This window comes from Salmo trutta, chromosome 29 (genome assembly GCF_901001165.1).
Source record: "Salmo trutta chromosome 29, fSalTru1.1, whole genome shotgun sequence".
In the NCBI taxonomy this organism is placed as follows: Eukaryota; Metazoa; Chordata; class Actinopteri; order Salmoniformes; family Salmonidae; genus Salmo; species Salmo trutta.
In genome coordinates, this window is record NC_042985.1 from 5420251 (window position 1) to 5438358 (window position 18108).

General features: G+C 43.1%; 1 protein-coding gene across 1 annotated transcript in view; it reads left to right on the forward strand.

The window, feature by feature from the left end:
• Positions 1–18108, forward strand: part of itga11a (integrin, alpha 11a) — a 110709-nt gene that overhangs the window by 66084 nt on the left and 26517 nt on the right. The window contains exons 12-16 of the mRNA XM_029720635.1: positions 6682–6830; positions 8571–8714; positions 11682–12016; positions 13426–13592; positions 15902–16041. Coding sequence (XP_029576495.1) covers positions 6682–6830; positions 8571–8714; positions 11682–12016; positions 13426–13592; positions 15902–16041 — 935 coding nt within the window. The remainder of the gene's footprint in view (positions 1–6681; positions 6831–8570; positions 8715–11681; positions 12017–13425; positions 13593–15901; positions 16042–18108) is intronic.

The window sequence follows — 18108 nt, forward strand, 5'->3', positions numbered from 1 at the left end:
CCCATCTCATCTCCTCTCTCTTCACCTTTACTGTCTCTACAGTCTACTGTTCACCATCTCATCTCCTCTCTCTCTCCCTTTACTGTCTCTACAGTCTACTGTTCACCATCTCCTCTCTCTCTCTCTTCACCTTTACTGTCTCTACAGTCTACTGTTCACCATCTTCATCTCCTCCTTCTCTTCTTCACCTTTACTGTCCTCTACAGTCTACTGTTCACCCATCTCATCTCCTCTTCACCTTTACTGTCTCTACAGTCTACTGTTCACCATCTCATCTCCTCTCTCTCTTCACCTTTACTGTCTCTACAGTCTACTGTTCACCCATCTCCTCTCTCTCTCTCTCTTCACCTTTACTGTCTCTACAGTCTACTGTTCACCCATCTCCTCTCTCTCTCTCTCTCACCTTTACTGTCTCTACAGTCTACTGTTCACCCATCTCCTCTCTCTCTCTTCACCTTTACTCTCTCTACAGTCTACTGTTCACCATCTCATCTCCTCTCTCTCTTCACCTTTACTGTCTCTACAGTCTACTGTTCACCATCTCTCTCTCTCTTCACCTTTACTGTCTCTACAGTCTACTGTTCACCATCTCATCTCCTCTCTCTCTTCACCTTTACTGTCTCTACAGTCTACTGTTCACCATCTCCTCTCTCTCTCTCTCTTCACCTTTACTGTCTCTACAGTCCACAGTTCACCATCTCTCTCTCTCTCTTCACCTTTACTGTCTCTACAGTCTACTGTTCACCCATCTCCTCTCTCTCTTCACCTTTACTGTCTCTACAGTCTACTGTTCCCCCATCTCCTCTCTCTCTCTCTCTTCACCTTTACTGTCTCTACAGTCTACTGTTCACCCATCTCATCTCCTCTCTCTCTTCACCTTTACTGTCTCTACAGTCTACTGTTCACCCATCTCCTCTCTCTCTCTTTCACCTTTACTGTCTCTGCAGTCTACTGTTCACCATCTCCTCTTCTCTCTCTCACTTTACTGTCTCACAGTCTACTGTTCACCCATCTCCTCTCTCTCTCTCTCTTCACCTTTACTGTCTCTACAGTCTACTGTTCACCCATCTCATCTCCTCTCTCTTCACCTTTACTGTCTCTACAGTCTACTGTTCACCATCTCCTCTCTCTCTTCTTCACCTTTACTGTCTCTACAGTCTACTGTTCACCATCTCCTCTCTCTCTCTCTTCACCTTACTGACTCTCTACAGTCTACTGTTCCACCATCTCCTCTCTCTCTCTTCACCTTTACTGTCTCTACAGTCTACTGTTCACCCTTCTCCTCTCTCTTCACCTTTACTGTCTCTACAGTCTACTGTTCACCTTCTCATCTCCTCTCTTCTTCACCTTTACTGTCTCTACAGTTACTGTTCACCATCTCTCTCTCTCTTCACCTTACTGTCTCTACAGTCTACTGTTCACCTTCTCATCTCCTCTCTCTCTTCACCTTACTGTCTCTACAGTCTACTGTTCAATCTCATCTCCTCTCTCTCTTCACCTTTACTGTCTCTACAGTCTATGTTCACCCATATCACTCTCTCTCTCTTCACTTACTGTCTACAGTCATCTCCTCTCTCTCTCTCTTCACCTTTACTGTCTCTACAGTCTACTGTTCACCCATCTCATCCCTCTCTTCACCTTTACTGTCTCTACAGTCTACTGTTCACCTTTCATCTCCTCTCTCTCTTCACCTTTACTGTCGCTACAGTCTACTGTTCACATCTCATCTCCTCTCTCTCTCTCACCTTTACTGTTCTACAGTCTACTGTTCACCTCATCCCTCTCTCTCTTCACCTTTACTGTCTCTACAGTCTACTGTTCACCATCTCATCCCTCTCTCCTCTTCACCTTACTGTCTCTACAGTCTACTGTTACCCATCTCCTCTCTCTCTCTCTTCACCTTTACTGTCTCTACAGTCACTGTTCACCATCTCATCTCCTCTCTCTCACCTTTACTGTCTCTACAGTCTACTGTTCACCATCTCTCTCCTCTCTCTCTCACCTTTACTGTCTCTACAGTCTACTGTTCACCATCTCCTCCTCTCTCTCTCACCTTTACTGTCTCTACAGTCTACTGTTCACACATCTCCTCTCTCTCTCTTCACCTTTACTGTCTCTACAGTCTACTGTTCACCATCTCCTCTCTCTCTCTTCACCTTTACTGTCTCTACAGTCTACTGTTCACCCATCTCCTCTCTCTCTCTTCACCTTTACTGTCTCTACAGTCTACTGTTCACCATCTCCTCTCTCTCTCTTCACCTTTACTGTCTCTACAATCTACTGTTCACCCATCTCCTCTCTCTCTCTTCACCTTTACTGTCTCTACAGTCTACTGTTCACCCATCTCATCTCCTCTCTCTCTTCACCTTTACTGTCTCTACAGTCTACTGTTCACCATCTCCTCTCTCTCTCTTCACCTTTACTGTCTCTACAGTCTACTGTTCACCCATCTCCTCTCTCTCTCTCTTCACCCTTTACTGTCTCTACAGTCTACTGTTCACCATCTCCTCTCTCTCTCTTCACCTTTACTGTCTCTACAGTCTACTGTTCACCCATCTCATCTCCTCTTCACCTTTACTGTCTCTACAGTCTACTGTTCACCCATCTCCTCTCTCTCTCTTCACCTTTACTGTCTCTACAATCTACTGTTCACCATCTCATCTCCTCTCTCTCTTCACCTTTACTGTCTCTACAGTCTTACTGTTCACCACAATTCCTCTCTCTCTCTTCACCTTTACTGTCTCTACAGTCTACTGTTCACCATCTCCTCTCTCTCTCTCTCTTCACCTTTACTGTCTCTACAGTCTACTGTTCACCCATCTCCTCTCTCTCTCTCTCTTCACCTTTACTGTCTCTACAGTCTACTGTTCACCATCTCATCTCCTCTCTCTCTCTTCACCTTTACTGTCTCTACAGTCTACTGTTCACCATCTCATCTCCTCTCTCTCTTCACCTTTACTGTCTCTACAGTCTACTGTTCACCATCTCATCTCCTCTCTCTCTTCACCTTTACTGTCTCTACAGTCTACTGTTCACCATCTCATCTCCTCTCTCTCTTCACCTTTACTGTCTCTACAGTCTACTGTTCACCATCTCCTCTCTCTCTCTCTCTTCACCTTTACTGTCTCTACAGTCTACTGTTCACCCATCTCATCTCCTCTCTCTCTTCACCTTTACTGTCTCTACAGTCTACTGTTCACCATCTCATCTCCTCTCTCTCTTCACCTTTACTGTCTCTACAGTCTACTGTTCACCCCATCCTCCTCTCTCTCTCTTCACCTTACTGTCTCTACAGTCTACTGTTCACCCATCTCCTCTCTCTCTCTTCACCTTTACTGTCTCTACAGTCTACTGTTCACCATCTCCTCTCTCTCTCTCTCTTCACCTTTACTGTCTCTACAGTCTACTGTTCACCCATCTCCTCTCTCTCTTCACCCTTTACTGTCTCTACAGTCTTACTGTTCACCATCTCCTCTCTCTCTTCACCTTTACTGTCCCTACAGTCTACTGTTCACCATCTCATCTTCCTCTCTCTCTTCACCTTTACTGTCTCTACAGTCTACTGTTCACCAATCTCATCTCCTCTTCACCTTTACTGTCTCTACAGTCTACTGTTCACCCATCTCCTCTCTCTCTCTTCACCTTTACTGTCTCTACAGTCTACTGTTCACCATCTCCTCTCTCTCTCTCTCTTCACCTTTACTGTCTCTACAGTCTACTGTTCACCATCTCCTCTCTCTCTCTCTCTCTGTCTCTACCTTTACTGTTCTCTACAGTCTACTGTTCACCCATTCCTCTCTCTCTCTCTCCTTCACCTTTTACTGTCTCTACAGGTCTAATGCTTCACCCATCTCCTCTCCTCTTCCCTTCCCACCTTTACTGTCTCTACCAGTCTACTGTTCAACCCATCTCCTTCTCCTCTCTCCCTTCACCTTTACTGTCTCTACAGTCTTACTGCTTCACCCATCTCCTCTCTCTATCTTCACCTTACTGTCTCTACAGTCTACTGTTCACAATCTTCCTCTCCTCTCTCTATCTTCACCTTTACGCTCTACAGGTACTGTTCACCACATCTCCTCTCTCTTCTCTTCTTACACCTTTACTGTCTCTACAGTTACTGTTCACCATCTCCTCTCTCTCTCTTCACCTTTTACTGTCTCTACAAGTCTACTGTTCACCCATCTCACTCTCTCTCTCTCTCTTCACCTTACTGGTTCTCTTACAGTCTATGCTTCACCCATCTCCCTCTTCTCTCTTCACCTTTTACTGTCTCTACAGTCTACTGTTCACCATCTCATCTCCCTCTCTCTCTCTTCACCTTTACTGTCTCTACAGTCTACTGTTCACCATCTCCTCTCTCTCTCTTCACCTTTACTGTCTCTACAGTCTACTGTTCACCCATCTCCTCTCTCTCTCTTCACCTTTACTGTCTCTACAGTCTACTGTTCACCCATCTCCTCTCTCTCTCTTCACCTTTACTGTCTCTACAGTCTACTGTTCACCCATCTCATCTCCTCTTCACCTTTACTGTCTCTACAGTCTACTGTTCACCATCTCATCTCCTCTCTCTCTTCACCTTTACTGTCTCTACAGTCTACTGTTCACCATCTCCTCTCTCTCTTCACCTTTACTGTCTCTACAGTCTACTGTTCACCCATCTCCTCTCTCTCTCTTCACCTTTACTGTCTCTACAGTCTACTGTTCACCATCTCATCTCCTCTCTCTCTCTTCACCTTTACTGTCTCTACAGTCTACTGTTCACCATCTCCTCTCTCTCTTCACCTTTACTGTCTCTACAGTCTACTGTTCACCATCTCATCTCCTCTCTCTCTCTTCACCTTTACTGTCTCTACAGTCTACTGTTCACCATCTCCTCTCTCTCTTCACCTTTACTGTCTCTACAGTCTACTGTTCACCCATCTCATCTCCTCTTCACCTTTACTGTCTCTACAGTCTACTGTTCACCCATCTCATCTCCTCCATCTCTTTTGCTTTCTCACCCATCTCTCTCTCTCACGCGCTCTCGCTCTCTCTTGCTCTCTCACTCTCTCTCACTCACTCTCTCGCTCTCACTCACTCTCTCGCTCTCTCGCTCTTCCTCCTTCTCTCCCTTGCTTTCTCTTTCTCCCTATCCTCATCTTCCATCTATCCTGCTCCTTCTCTCTCTCTGGATAGACATGTGGCAGGCACAGTGGTTTAGCACTAGGCCTCGCTGCAGCCCTCTCTATAAACCACTGCACTGCTCCACTGCTTCCCACTGCACCCCATCACACTGCACCTCATCCCATCCCGTCCCACTCCACTCTACCACCACTCCTCCTGCCTGTAAGGCCCTCTGCTTTTCCCATCAGCTGCTGGCTGGCCTGCATGCCTGCCCACGGAAGCCATTCCAGCCTCATTAGGAATATAGGGCAGAGGCATGGGTCTGGACATGCTCACTGACAGAGGGGTGGGGAAATGGGGAGGAGGAAGACAGAGAGAAGAAGGAGATAGAGAGAAGAGGGAGAAGGGAGAGATGCAGACAGACACAGAAAGGATTACCGTCCTCATACGAGAGAGTGAGAGAGATAGACAGAGAGAGAGAGAGAGACACACAGAGTGAGAGAGACAGAAAGAGACAGAGAGAGACAGAGTGAGAGAGAGACAGAGTGAGAGAGACACAGTGAGAGAGACACAGTGAGAGAGACACAGAGTGAGAGAGACACAGAGTGAGAGAGACAGAGTGAGAGAGAAACAGAGTGAGAGAGAAACCGAGTGAGAGAGAAACAGAGAGAGAGACACACAGAGAGAGAGACAGAGAGTGAGAGAGACAGAGTGAGAGAGAAACCGAGTGAGAGAGAAACAGAGTGAGAGAGAGACACAGTGAGAGAGACACACAGAGAGAGAGACAGAGAGAGAGAGACACAGAGACACAGAGAGACAGAAAGAGACAAAGAGAGAGACAAAGAGAGACAGAGAGAGAGAAAGAAAGACAGAGAGAGACAGAGAAAGACAGAGCGAGAGACAGAGAGACAGAGAGAGAGCAAGAGACAGAGAGAGAGAGAGAGAGAGAGACAGAGAGAGAGAGAGAAAGAGAGAGACAGAGAGAGAGACGGCTTCACCCTAGTGAGTCAATGTGGTTCATTGCAGGCCATTGAACTTTGTTTCTAAACGAAGCCGATAGGATAGTTGCTTTTTATAAATCAGGTCTGGCTCATGCAGTTCATACAACCCAACCAGAGGAATTACAGTGGCCTATGGTGAACACACAGACACACATACATTGGTATGCCTTTATTTGGCCCATTTGATGGTGATGTTGTGCAGAGAGAGAGTGGGTTTCACCACACACCGTAACAACTAGCTGACATTCCTCCCAGATATTATATAAGGAACAGGCTTTGTGCTCCAGGGAGAAATAAGCTGTGGAAACAGTTCAAGACAACTGGGCAATTCAAGGTGAACATAGGAGGTCAACACAAAGTGAAGCTGTGACAGATAGGAGAACTTTAGGCTGATTTAGCAATTATGACAATCCTCTATCACTGGGTTTAGTGAATACTCTGGGTTTCAGTAATGATTGAATCATTTGGACTCAACAAGGAAGTGTGTGTGTGTGTGTGTGTGTGTGTGTGTGTGTGTGTGTGTGTGTGTGTGTGTGTGTGTGTGTGTGTGTGTGTGTGTGTGTGTGTGTGTGTCCAGGTTACACAGTAACATCGGTGGTGTCGGCCAGGAACGGTCGGCTGTATGTGGCAGGGGCACCGCGGTTCAACCATACTGGCAAGGTCATCATCTTCACCCTGAAGAACACTGGTAACCTCACCATCCTGCACTCCCTCAAAGGACAACAGGTAGACTCAACAACTGGGCTTCCCAAACTCTCTTTTTAACTGGGACCCTAAGACATGTCTACCACCTATTTGAATGACACCATCATGTGTTTTGTTTGCCACAACACTATCCTGAACCACAACCCAAGTCCTAAACTCCAACCATAAACTGAACAGTTACACAGTGGTGTAGCACACACTTCCACTGCCATTACTCTCTCTTTAAAAGACATATGAAGACCATCCAAGACCCTGATAGTCTCTTATGCTCATGGACCCCACATGGACCCTTCTCAATCTGACTCGCCCATCACCATCTGAGTCCACCAGGACAGTAGTCCTTCCAGTCCTTTTGTCAATCTGGCAACGCAGCCAGGACACAGCATCCATGATAATCTGCACTACTGGTAGTTCCAAGACCTGGGACAAATGGAGTCTAGACAGCCTTCCCACGCCCCCATGTAGCCAACAACATTACACAGTTCCCATGTGTTTCCCATCCCGTCCCCCTTAATTCAAAACACACACATTCCAAATCTACATTGTGAATAAAAATAGAAAAACAAGCTTCCAGCTACAGTAAACAACACCAGCTAAGAGGATACTAAAGACAGAAGAGGCAGCGAGATCCATAAGAACACTCATTGAGAGGAACAGACCTGGGTTCAAATACGATTTGACATCATTTCAAAGACTATAGCTGGGCTAGACTGAGCTCGCCTGATGCAATGGAACCAATGGAATAGTTCCAAAAGTGTAAATCATTGGCAGCCCAGATAGGCTAAAGAAAATGTTAAACGTATTTGAAAAGTTCAAATGGCATCTGAACCCAGGTCTGGTTGTTGCATTGAGATAAAAGGCTGGGTTGTTTTGCGGAGCCAATTAGCCTCTATGGGGAAACATCTGGGTCTGTTACCTGAACGATGATGATGACTGGAATGCTATGCTAATGAACGCTAATGACGTTTGCTGGGGGGTTTTAATGATGTGGTGAAAGACGTGTGAAGGATGTGGTGAAGGACGTGTGAAGGATATGTGATGGACGTGTGAAACCATGTGAAGGACATGTGAAGGACGTGGTGAAGGATGTGTGAAGGACGTGTGAAGGTGTCACGATCACTGTCCTCGAACTCCCTGTCATAAATAAGCCAAGGCGCAGCGTGCCGGTAATTCCACATCCTTTATTTAGTAGTGAAAACCGAACAAAACAATAAACAGGATAAACAGAAAGAAACGTGATGTTCTGGGGCTGCTCAAAGGCAGCTGCACAAAAACAAGATCCCACAACTCAAGGAGGGAAAAAGGGCTGCCTAAGTATGGTTCCCAATTAGAGACAACGATAGACAGCTGCCTCTGATTGGAAACCACACCTGGCTAAAACATAGAAATAAAATACATAGAATGCCCACCCCACATCACACCCTGACCTAATTAAAAAGAGAAAAACGGCTCTCTCAGGTCAGGGCGTGACAGAAACGTGTGAAGGACGTGTGAAACGTGTGAAGAACATGTGAAGGATGTGGTGAAGTACATGTGAAGGACGTGATGACTGTGGGGATTGTAATGATCTCAGTTGGTTAGCATGGTGCTTTTAGAGCCTGATGTGCCAGCTGGAGTAATGGGTTCGATTCCCACATGGGCCACATCTACTGGGTATGAAATACACCATGTGTTTACTCTGGATAAAAGTGTCTGCTAAATAACCAGACGATTCTATTATTGTTGTTGATCCAGGGTGTTGATTGTGTGGTTATATTTCAGATTGGGTCGTACTATGGGAGTGAGATCTCCCCGGTGGATATAGATGGTGACGGAGTAACAGACAACCTACTGGTGGCAGCGCCCATGTTCTTCAGTGGAGGCTGGGAGAAGGGCAAGGTGTACATCTACAGAGTGACTGAGCTGGTGGGTGGGCATGCACACACACACACACACACACACACACACACACACACACACACACACACACACACACACACACACACACACACACGCACACACACACACACACACACACACACACACACACACGCACACACGCACACACAGATGTACGAATGCTCACACACACACACACACACGTCACACTCGTGTGCACACACATACACACTTACACACACGCCCCAGACCTTCCAGAGCCTTGATTAGGGGTAGTTAACCCACTGGTACAACATCAACAGTCTACCAGACCTTCCAGAGCCTTGATTAGGGTTAGTTAACCCACTGGTACAACATCAACAGTCTACCAGACCTTCCAGAGCCTTGATTAGGGGTAGTTAACCCACTGGTACAACATCAACAGTCTACCAGACCTTCCAGAGCCTTGATTAGGGTTAGTTAACCCACTGGTACAACATCAACAGTCTACCAGACCTTCCAGAGCCTTGATTAGGGGTAGTTAACCCACTGGTACAACATCAACAGTCTACCAGACCTTCCAGAGCCTTGATTAGGGGTAGTTAACCCACTGGTACAACATCAACAGTCTACCAGACTTTGGGCACCTGCCGTCACACAGATGAAATGAACAGCCTCCCTCCCTGCGCCAGCACGCCGTCTTCATTAGAGTCTTCGTTGGTTAGTGTACAAGTGCACCGTGAACTCAGTAGGAAAGCATTCACTACTTCAAACTGAATTAACAGCCTGTTACTTGGAGAAGAAAGGGGGATTCTTAATAGGTGGAAATGACTGCAGAGGAATTCCTGTAGTTTTGAGACTCTCTCTCTGTGTCTCTCTCTCGCCCGGTGTGTGTGTGTCTCTCTCTCGCTTGGTGTGTGTGTGTGTCTCTCTCTCGCTTGGTGTGTGTGTGTCTCTCTCTCGCTCGGTGTGTGTGTGTCTCTCTCTCGCTCGGTGTGTGTGTGTGTGTGTCTCTCTCTCGCTCGGTGTGTGTGTGTGTCTCTCTCGCTCGGTGTGTGTGTGTCTCTCTCTCTCTCTCATGAGGGGGACCTGTGGACTGATAGGGGCTTGATCATTAGGGTTCCCCAAACAAGAAAAAAAGACAAGGGATCCCCCAACTAAGGACACAAAAGGGGTGTTGTGTGTGACAGAGAGGTGGCCTTCCATTCTACCAATAAGCCCCCATGGGCCACTGTGGAATGACTGTGATGGTCTCACCACCTCACCACAAATCACCATATGTTTCAAATGTTCCCCACTGAGTATGATCCTCCCCCCTCTCTCGCTCACACACACACACACACACACACACACACACACACACACACACACACACACACACACACACACACACACACACACACACACACACACACAGACACACACACACACACACACACACACACACACACACACACAACCCTGGTGACTACACAAGTGTGTGTAGCAGGGGCACCCTGTCCTCCTCTTTCCTTTAAAAAGACAACTGAAAAAAACAAGTGATCTGAGGTTCCAGCCGCCCATAGGCTGTAGATTAGGGAGAAAGATGAGACAGCCTGGAGAGTGATAACGTGCATGGCTGATGACGGCCTAAAATACTTGGCTCCTATACTTTCTTAATACTGAGGGATTGTACCTTTTTCCAGACTGAGGGGAAACCTAATTCTATTCAAAGGTACAGATATTTTCCGACTGACTTTCCACCCACTGTGAATACTCAAAGTTCCCCAGAAACATCCCTAAAGAAACATCCAGAAGCCTTGATTGCCTTTGATCATGTGACACTCGGATGAATCACCCATCCCTGATGTTGACAATGTTTTTGGGAAATCATATTTCCCCCTTGGGATAGAAAATGGGTTAGACCCTTCCTCTTGTGTGAGCGAAAACAATGTGGCTTGAGGTTTTCAGTTGATTTCAAATTCAAAACTCAAACTCCCCAGTTATTGTTTGTTAGTTACTTTTGTTTTGTTTTGTTTACTTTCCTAAATGAATTTGGAATAACAAATGAAAGCTTCTGTAAAGATTGAAGGGGAAAGTTTAAGACAACAATGTCTCTATGTCTCATTGAGTTGTGTAAATAAATGGAGGGCTGTCCATTTGAGGGAGACCATCGATGGATGACTGAGATATCCCAGAAGCCTGGGGGGTGGGGCTACCCGGCCGCAGCACAGGAGATAACACATTTATAACTTAACTTCAGTTCCTTAGCCACTACGTCTGTTTTTGATGGATTCCCTTTGTGCATATGTTTTTCAAGGTTTTTTAACCAAGGACTCTTTAAGTACAGAGTAACAAAGAGAATTCCACCAACCAATAGGAGAAACATTGGCAAATACATAGTTGAATAGACATGCACATGACACAACCTTTACCTACAGTACCCTCTATCCCATGTAGCAGAAATATTCCATGATACAACCTTTACCTACAGTACCCTCTATCCCATGTAGCAGAAATATTCCATGATACAACCTTTACCTACAGTACCCTCTATCCCATGTAGCAGAAATATTCCATGACACAACCTTTACCTACAGTACCCTCTATCCCATGTAGCAGAAATATTCCATGACACAACCTTTACCTACAGTACCCTCTATCCCATGTAGCAGAAATATTCCAAGATACAACCTTTACCTACAGTACCCTCTATCCCATGTAGCAGAAATATTCCAAGATACAACCTTTACCTACAGTACCCTCTATCCCATGTAGCAGAAATATTCCATGATTCAACCTTTACCTACAGTACCCTCTATCCCATGTAGCAGAAATATTCCATGATACAACCTTTACCTACACTACCCTCTATCCCATGTAGCAGAAATATTCCAAGATACAACCTTTACCTACAGTACCCTCTATCCCATGTAGCAGAAATATTCCATGATACAACCTTTACCTACAGTACCCTCTATCCCATGTAGCAGAAATATTCCAAAATGACATCATCCTATCCTATTTCCTTCTCAGAATCGTTTCGTCCTGGAGGGAGCGTTGGAGATCCAGGACCGTGGTCAGAACGCTCGGTTCGGCTCCTCGCTGGCCCCAGTCCCTGACCTGAACGGGGACGGCTTCAACGACATGGTGGTGGGGGCCCCGCTGGAGGATGACCATAGAGGAGCTATCTACGTCTTCTTCAGCCAACGCAACAGGATTCTGCGTAAATACAAACAGAGGATAGCTGCGTTAGACATGGCCAGTGGCCTGCGCTACTTTGGCCGTAGTATCCATGGCAGTATGGACATGGACGAGGATGGCCTGGTGGACTTGGCCGTGGGCTCCCTGGGGGCAGCCGTGCTTCTATGGTAGGTCACTTAGATATTAACAAGTCTTCTACTGTTTCTATGGTAGGTAACTTAGATATTAACAAGTGTTCTACTGTTTCTATGGTAGGTCATTTAGATATTAACAAGTGTTCTACTGTTTCTATGGTAGGTCATTTAGATATTAACAAGACTGTTTCTCTGCTAGGTCATTTAGATATTAACAAGTATTCTACTGTTTCTATGGTAGGTCATTAAGATATTAACAAGTGTTCTACTGTTTCTCTGGTAGGTCATTTAGATATTAACAAGTATTCTACTGTTTCTCTGCTAGGTCACTTAGATATTAACAAGTGTTCTACTGTTTCTATGGTAGGTGACTTAGATATTAACAAGTGTTCTACTGTTTCTCTGCTAGGTCACTTAGATATTAACAAGTGTTCTACTGTTTCTCTGCTAGGTAACTTAGATATTAACAAGTGTTCTACTGTTTCTATGGTAGGTCATTTAGATATTAACAAGTGTTCTACTGTTTCTCTGCTAGGTCATTTAGATATTAACAAGTATTCTACTGTTTCTATGGTAGGTCATTAAGATATTAACAAGTGTTCTACTGTTTCTCTGGTAGGTCATTTAGATATTAACAAGTATTCTACTGTTTCTCTGCTAGGTCACTTAGATATTAACAAGTGTTCTACTGTTTCTATGGTAGGTGACTTAGATATTAACAAGTGTTCTACTGTTTCTCTGCTAGGTCACTTAGATATTAACAAGTGTTCTACTGTTTCTCTGCTAGGTAACTTAGATATTAACAAGTGTTCTACTGTTTCTACGGTAGGTCATTTAGATATTAACAAGTGTTCTACTGTTTCTCTGCTGGGTCATTTAGATATTAACAAGTGTTCTACTGTTTCTCTGCTAGGTCACTTAGATATTAACAAGTGTTCTACTGTTTCTATGGTAGGTCATTTAGATATTAACAAGTGTTCTACTGTTTCTATGGTAGGTCATTTAGATATTAACAAGTGTTCTACTGTTTCTCTGCTAGGTCACTTAGATATTAACAAGTGTTCTACTGTTTCTCTGCTAGGTCATATAGATATTAACAAGTGTTCTACTGTTTCTCTGGTAGGTCATTTAGATATTAACAAGTATTCTACTGTTTCTCTGCTAGGTCACTTAGATATTAACAAGTGTTCTACTGTTTCTCTGGTAGGTCACTTAGATATTAACAAGTGTTCTACTGTTTCTCTGGTAGGTCACTTAGATATAAACAAGTGTTCTACTGTTTCTATGGTAGGTCACTTAGATATAAACAAGTGTTCTACTGTTTCTATGGTAGGTCACTTAGATATAAACAAGTGTTCTACTGTTTCTATGGTACTGTATGTATGTGGAGCATATAATCAACCACATTTATGATCATAACACTGTGTATGGTTCATCTGCAGGTCTCGCAGTGTCGTCCGAATTCACGCCAACATCAGGTTTGAACCCAGCAAGATCAACATCTTTGTGAAGGACTGTGAGAGGGGAGGCAAGGACGTGACCTGCATGTCAGCCGTAGTGTGTCTAAACGTCACCGCCCGGACAGCCATACCTCCTACACAGGAAGTGGGTGAGTGTTCAAAAGTGACCAATTAAGTCACGTTATAGACTATAATGTAGCCTGCATCCTTCTACTGATTATAGTTTCAGTGCAAAAGATGTCAGATTGACTCCAACTACCTTGAGATATTGCTGATGTTGCTGAACTCTTTCTCTGCACTTCTCATAATATGGGTTCTGTTTAAGCCGCCCACTGCTTACAGATTTTATGGGGATGAGAACTAAACAAATAAAACTGGATTCATCTTAGTCGATGTAATAGCCCAGTGGAGCCACAAAGCCTTTTTTCTATTCAGGAAGAAGTTTATTCACTGTTGTTCCTTCACTGTACAGTCAACAGAGGACCTCATTGTCTTTCAGGCAAAACTGACATCTTGATTAACTCTATAGTTGATCTCCTACTGTTCTATGTTTAGAGCAAAGTTTAGCCTTTCCAAGCCTGTTCTATGTTTAGAGCAAAGCTTAGCCTTTCCAAGACTGTTTTATGTTTAGAGCAAAGCTTAGCCTTTCCAAGCCTGCTACACATTGGCTAAGGATCAAGTAAGCACTAGAAGTAATGCAGTTCAGAGATTCATAGTTGAAATCATGATCCAAACGTGTATTGCTCAATGTCTCTGCTTGGTTGTTGTTGAGTCAGTCAGACCGCTCTTTTGTTGGCTCACTAAGTGAAAGGGTGATGGCTTCTTGCCCCAGAGCAGAGCCACAGGAAAATGTTTCCTCGCTATCAGTGACAGTTTAGGATATCATTCCATCTGCCAAACACATATGCTGCAGGCTACAGAGCGGTTACGGACATGCTATGCCAACTGCTACATCTGATGAGAACTGATCTGGATTATCCTAGCCTCTGACTGTTAATTAGCCAAGCATTCTGTATGTAAATTGCCCTCTGAATAGTATGCATTCTGTCCACTATACTAATAGAATTTTTATGGTGGCAATATAATCAGGCTGATGGTTGTCAGGCTGCGGATAACCCGACATGGCTACCCCACACTTCTGCCGTGAGCCCGGAATCTCTCTGGAGACCGTTTCGGTTGCCGTGGCTCTGAGGTGTTGAATCACCGACAGTGGCCCACCCGTGCTCTGACACAAGGTATCCCTGGTCACAATTTGTTTTAAAGGTTGAGGCCTGTTGGCTCAGATTTTCCCCCTTGTGTGGGACTATAGGAGGCAGGCTAAGGAGGCTGGCTAAGGAGGCAGGCTAAGGAGGCTGGCTAAGGAGGCATTGAGGCGTGGATGTTTCTGGTTAACCTCCCAACCTCCCGCCATCTTTGTCAAATATGTTAGACGGGCCAAACCAATAGGAAGAAGCCTCAGAAAGTTATCTTGTCCTCCGCCGGGACGGTTGGACATCTAGGGGACACTGAACAGTGGGAACACATTGATTTGATTTCCCCTCATTATCATGTCTGGTCTAGTAACATCTGTCAGATGTGCTGCTGCTGCTGTTTGTGTTGCAAGTCTGTTGTGTTTGACTGTACAAGGAAGAATAAACTTTGAGAAAAGAGATATCTCCAAATGTGCTTAAGGTAACATGCCTTCAACTTTAAGCAGCATCTGGTGGAAATGGAAAGAGCATGTGTTCAACATCCACTGAAGTAGCTAGCAACTTTAATAGATACAGTAGTTGCCGTGGTAACCAAACAAACAGACTTGCTAGTTTAGCTAACCAAACCATCAGTTCCAGCTTGCCATTATGAAAATTGAATTCAACAAAGCCAATAATGCTTTCAATTGAACTTTTGCTTTTAAAAAGCAGCTCAAATATAGAACATGTAAGAATGAACTATAGTCATTGAATTCTACCGTGCAAATATACCATACGTTATAGGGAAATAATGCACACTCTAGAATGGTCTTCAAGCCAATCAGAAAGAAATGTAACAATGTCATGGTATAATGGAGAAAGTAGGTATGGGGTATGGGGTATGGGAGACCAGTGTACTCTCCAGTTGGCATGCTCAGTAGGGTAATGTGCATTAGCTCTGGATTTGATGGTATTTTCCCCAAGCTATTAAAGCGCGGTGTAATAAATAACGTGCCTCTTAAACAGTGTGGGTTGGAAATGAATCACTTCCAAAGCCATATGGCTCAAGAGGTCTAGTCAACTCTCTCAACTCTGGAGTAGTCACTCACTCAAAAGTCCTCAACTGAGACGTTGTTTCAGTTCCTCGACGGTGGCTCTTGGATATTGTCCAAGTTTCTTTTTTGTAATGTAATCTGTGCTGCTTCTGGTCCTTACTTTATAGAAAATAAAGTACTGTAGTATAGAACATGTTTCCAACAGTTATGCTCCCTCTTTCTTCATCTCTCTAGCTATCACTTACAACACCACCATTGGGGAGCGCCGATTCAACCCCAGAGCCATAATGGATGACCCTGATAAACTGCTGTTTCAAAACCTGACCCTGCTTTCTGGAGAGGAGACCTGTCAACACATCTACTTCTATGTCATGGTGAGCACTGACTGAACTCTAGCTGAATTCCAAATCAATATCTAGACTCTAACCTATCCGGTAGATCTGAGAATATTGGATAGGTGGAAGCAATATGACTACATTTACATACAGCCAATCAGAAGGTAAGACAGAGACTTGAGATGGTGTTATCCAGAGCCATGTATTTAGATAATTGGGACAACTTTTAGAATTGTAAATATTATTCTAGACATTCAGTTGCATAGCAATATTGAAATATTCCCCCATGTAATGTTAATGGGGGGTAACATGGTCAATTCATAATGCAGAAACCTCAATGTCCTGACAATCTAAATACATGACTCTGGTTTAATCCTGTCATTGTAATGTTTCCTATTCTATCCTATCATTATAACGTTTCCTTTTCTATCCTATCATTATAACATTTCCGATTATATCCTATCATTATAACGTTTCCTATTCTATCCTATCATTATAACGTTTCCTACTCTATCCTAATATTATGTTTCCTATTCTATCCTAACATTATGTTTCCTATTCTATCCTATCATTATAACGTTTCCTACTCTATCCTATCATTATAACGTTTCCTACTCTATCCTAATATTATGTTTCCTATTCTATCCTATCATTATAACGTTCCCTATTCTATCCTAACATTATAACGTTTCCTATTCTATCCTATCATTATAACGTTTCCTACTCTATCCTATCATTATAACGTTTCCTACTCTATCCTATCATTATAATGTTCCCTATTCTATCCTAACATTATGTTTCCTATTCTATCCTAACATTATGTTTCCTACTCTATCCTATCATTATAACGTTTCCTACTCTATCCTAATATTATGTTTCCTATTCTATCCTATCATTATAACGTTCCCTATTCTATCCTATCATTATAACGTTTCCTATTCTATCCTATCATTATAACGTTTCCTACTCTATCCTATCATTATAACGTTTCCTATTCTATCCTATCATTATAACGTTTCCTATTCTATCCTATCATTATAACGTTTCCTATTCTATCCTATCATTATAACGTTTCCTATTCTATCATAACATTATAACGTTTCCTATTCTATCCTATCATTATAACGTTTCCTATTCTATCCTATCATTATAACGTTTCCTATTCTATCCTATCATTATAACGTTTCCTATTCTATCATAACATTATAACGTTTCCTATTCTATCCTATCATTATAACGTTTCCTATTCTATCCTAATATTATGTTTCCTATTCTATCCTATCATTATAACGTTCCCTATTCTATCCTATCATTATAACGTTTCCTATTCTATCCTATCATTATAACGTTTCCTACTCTATCCTATCATTATAACGTTTCCTATTCTATCCTATCATTATAATGTTTCCTATTCTATCCTATCATTATAACGTTTCCTATTCTATCCTAACATTATGTTTCCTATTCTATCCTATCATTATAACGTTCCCTATTCTATCCTATCATTATAACGTTTCCTATTCTATCCTATCATTATAACGTTTCCTACTCTATCCTATCATTATAACGTTTCCTACTCTATCCTATCATTATAACGTTTCCTATTCTATCCTATCATTATAACGTTCCCTATTCTATCCTATCATTATAACGTTTCCTATTCTATCCTATCATTATAACGTTTCCTACTCTATCCTATCATTATAACGTTTCCTATTCTATCCTATCATTATAATGTTTCCTATTCTATCCTATCATTATAATGTTTCCTATTCTATCCTATCATTATAACGTTTCCTACTCTATCCTAACATTATGTTTCCTATTCTATCCTATCATTATAACGTTTCCTATTCTATCCTATCATTATAACGTTTCCTATTCTATCCTAATATTATGTTTCCTATTCTATCCAATCATTATAACGTTTCCTATTCTATCCAATCATTATAACGTTTCCTATTCTATCCTATCATTATAACGTTCCCTATTCTATCCTATCATTATAACGTTTCCTACTCTATCCTATCATTATAACGTTTCCTACTCTATCCTATCATTATAACGTTTCCTATTCCTCAGTGTGTTGTGACGGTTATGGTTCAT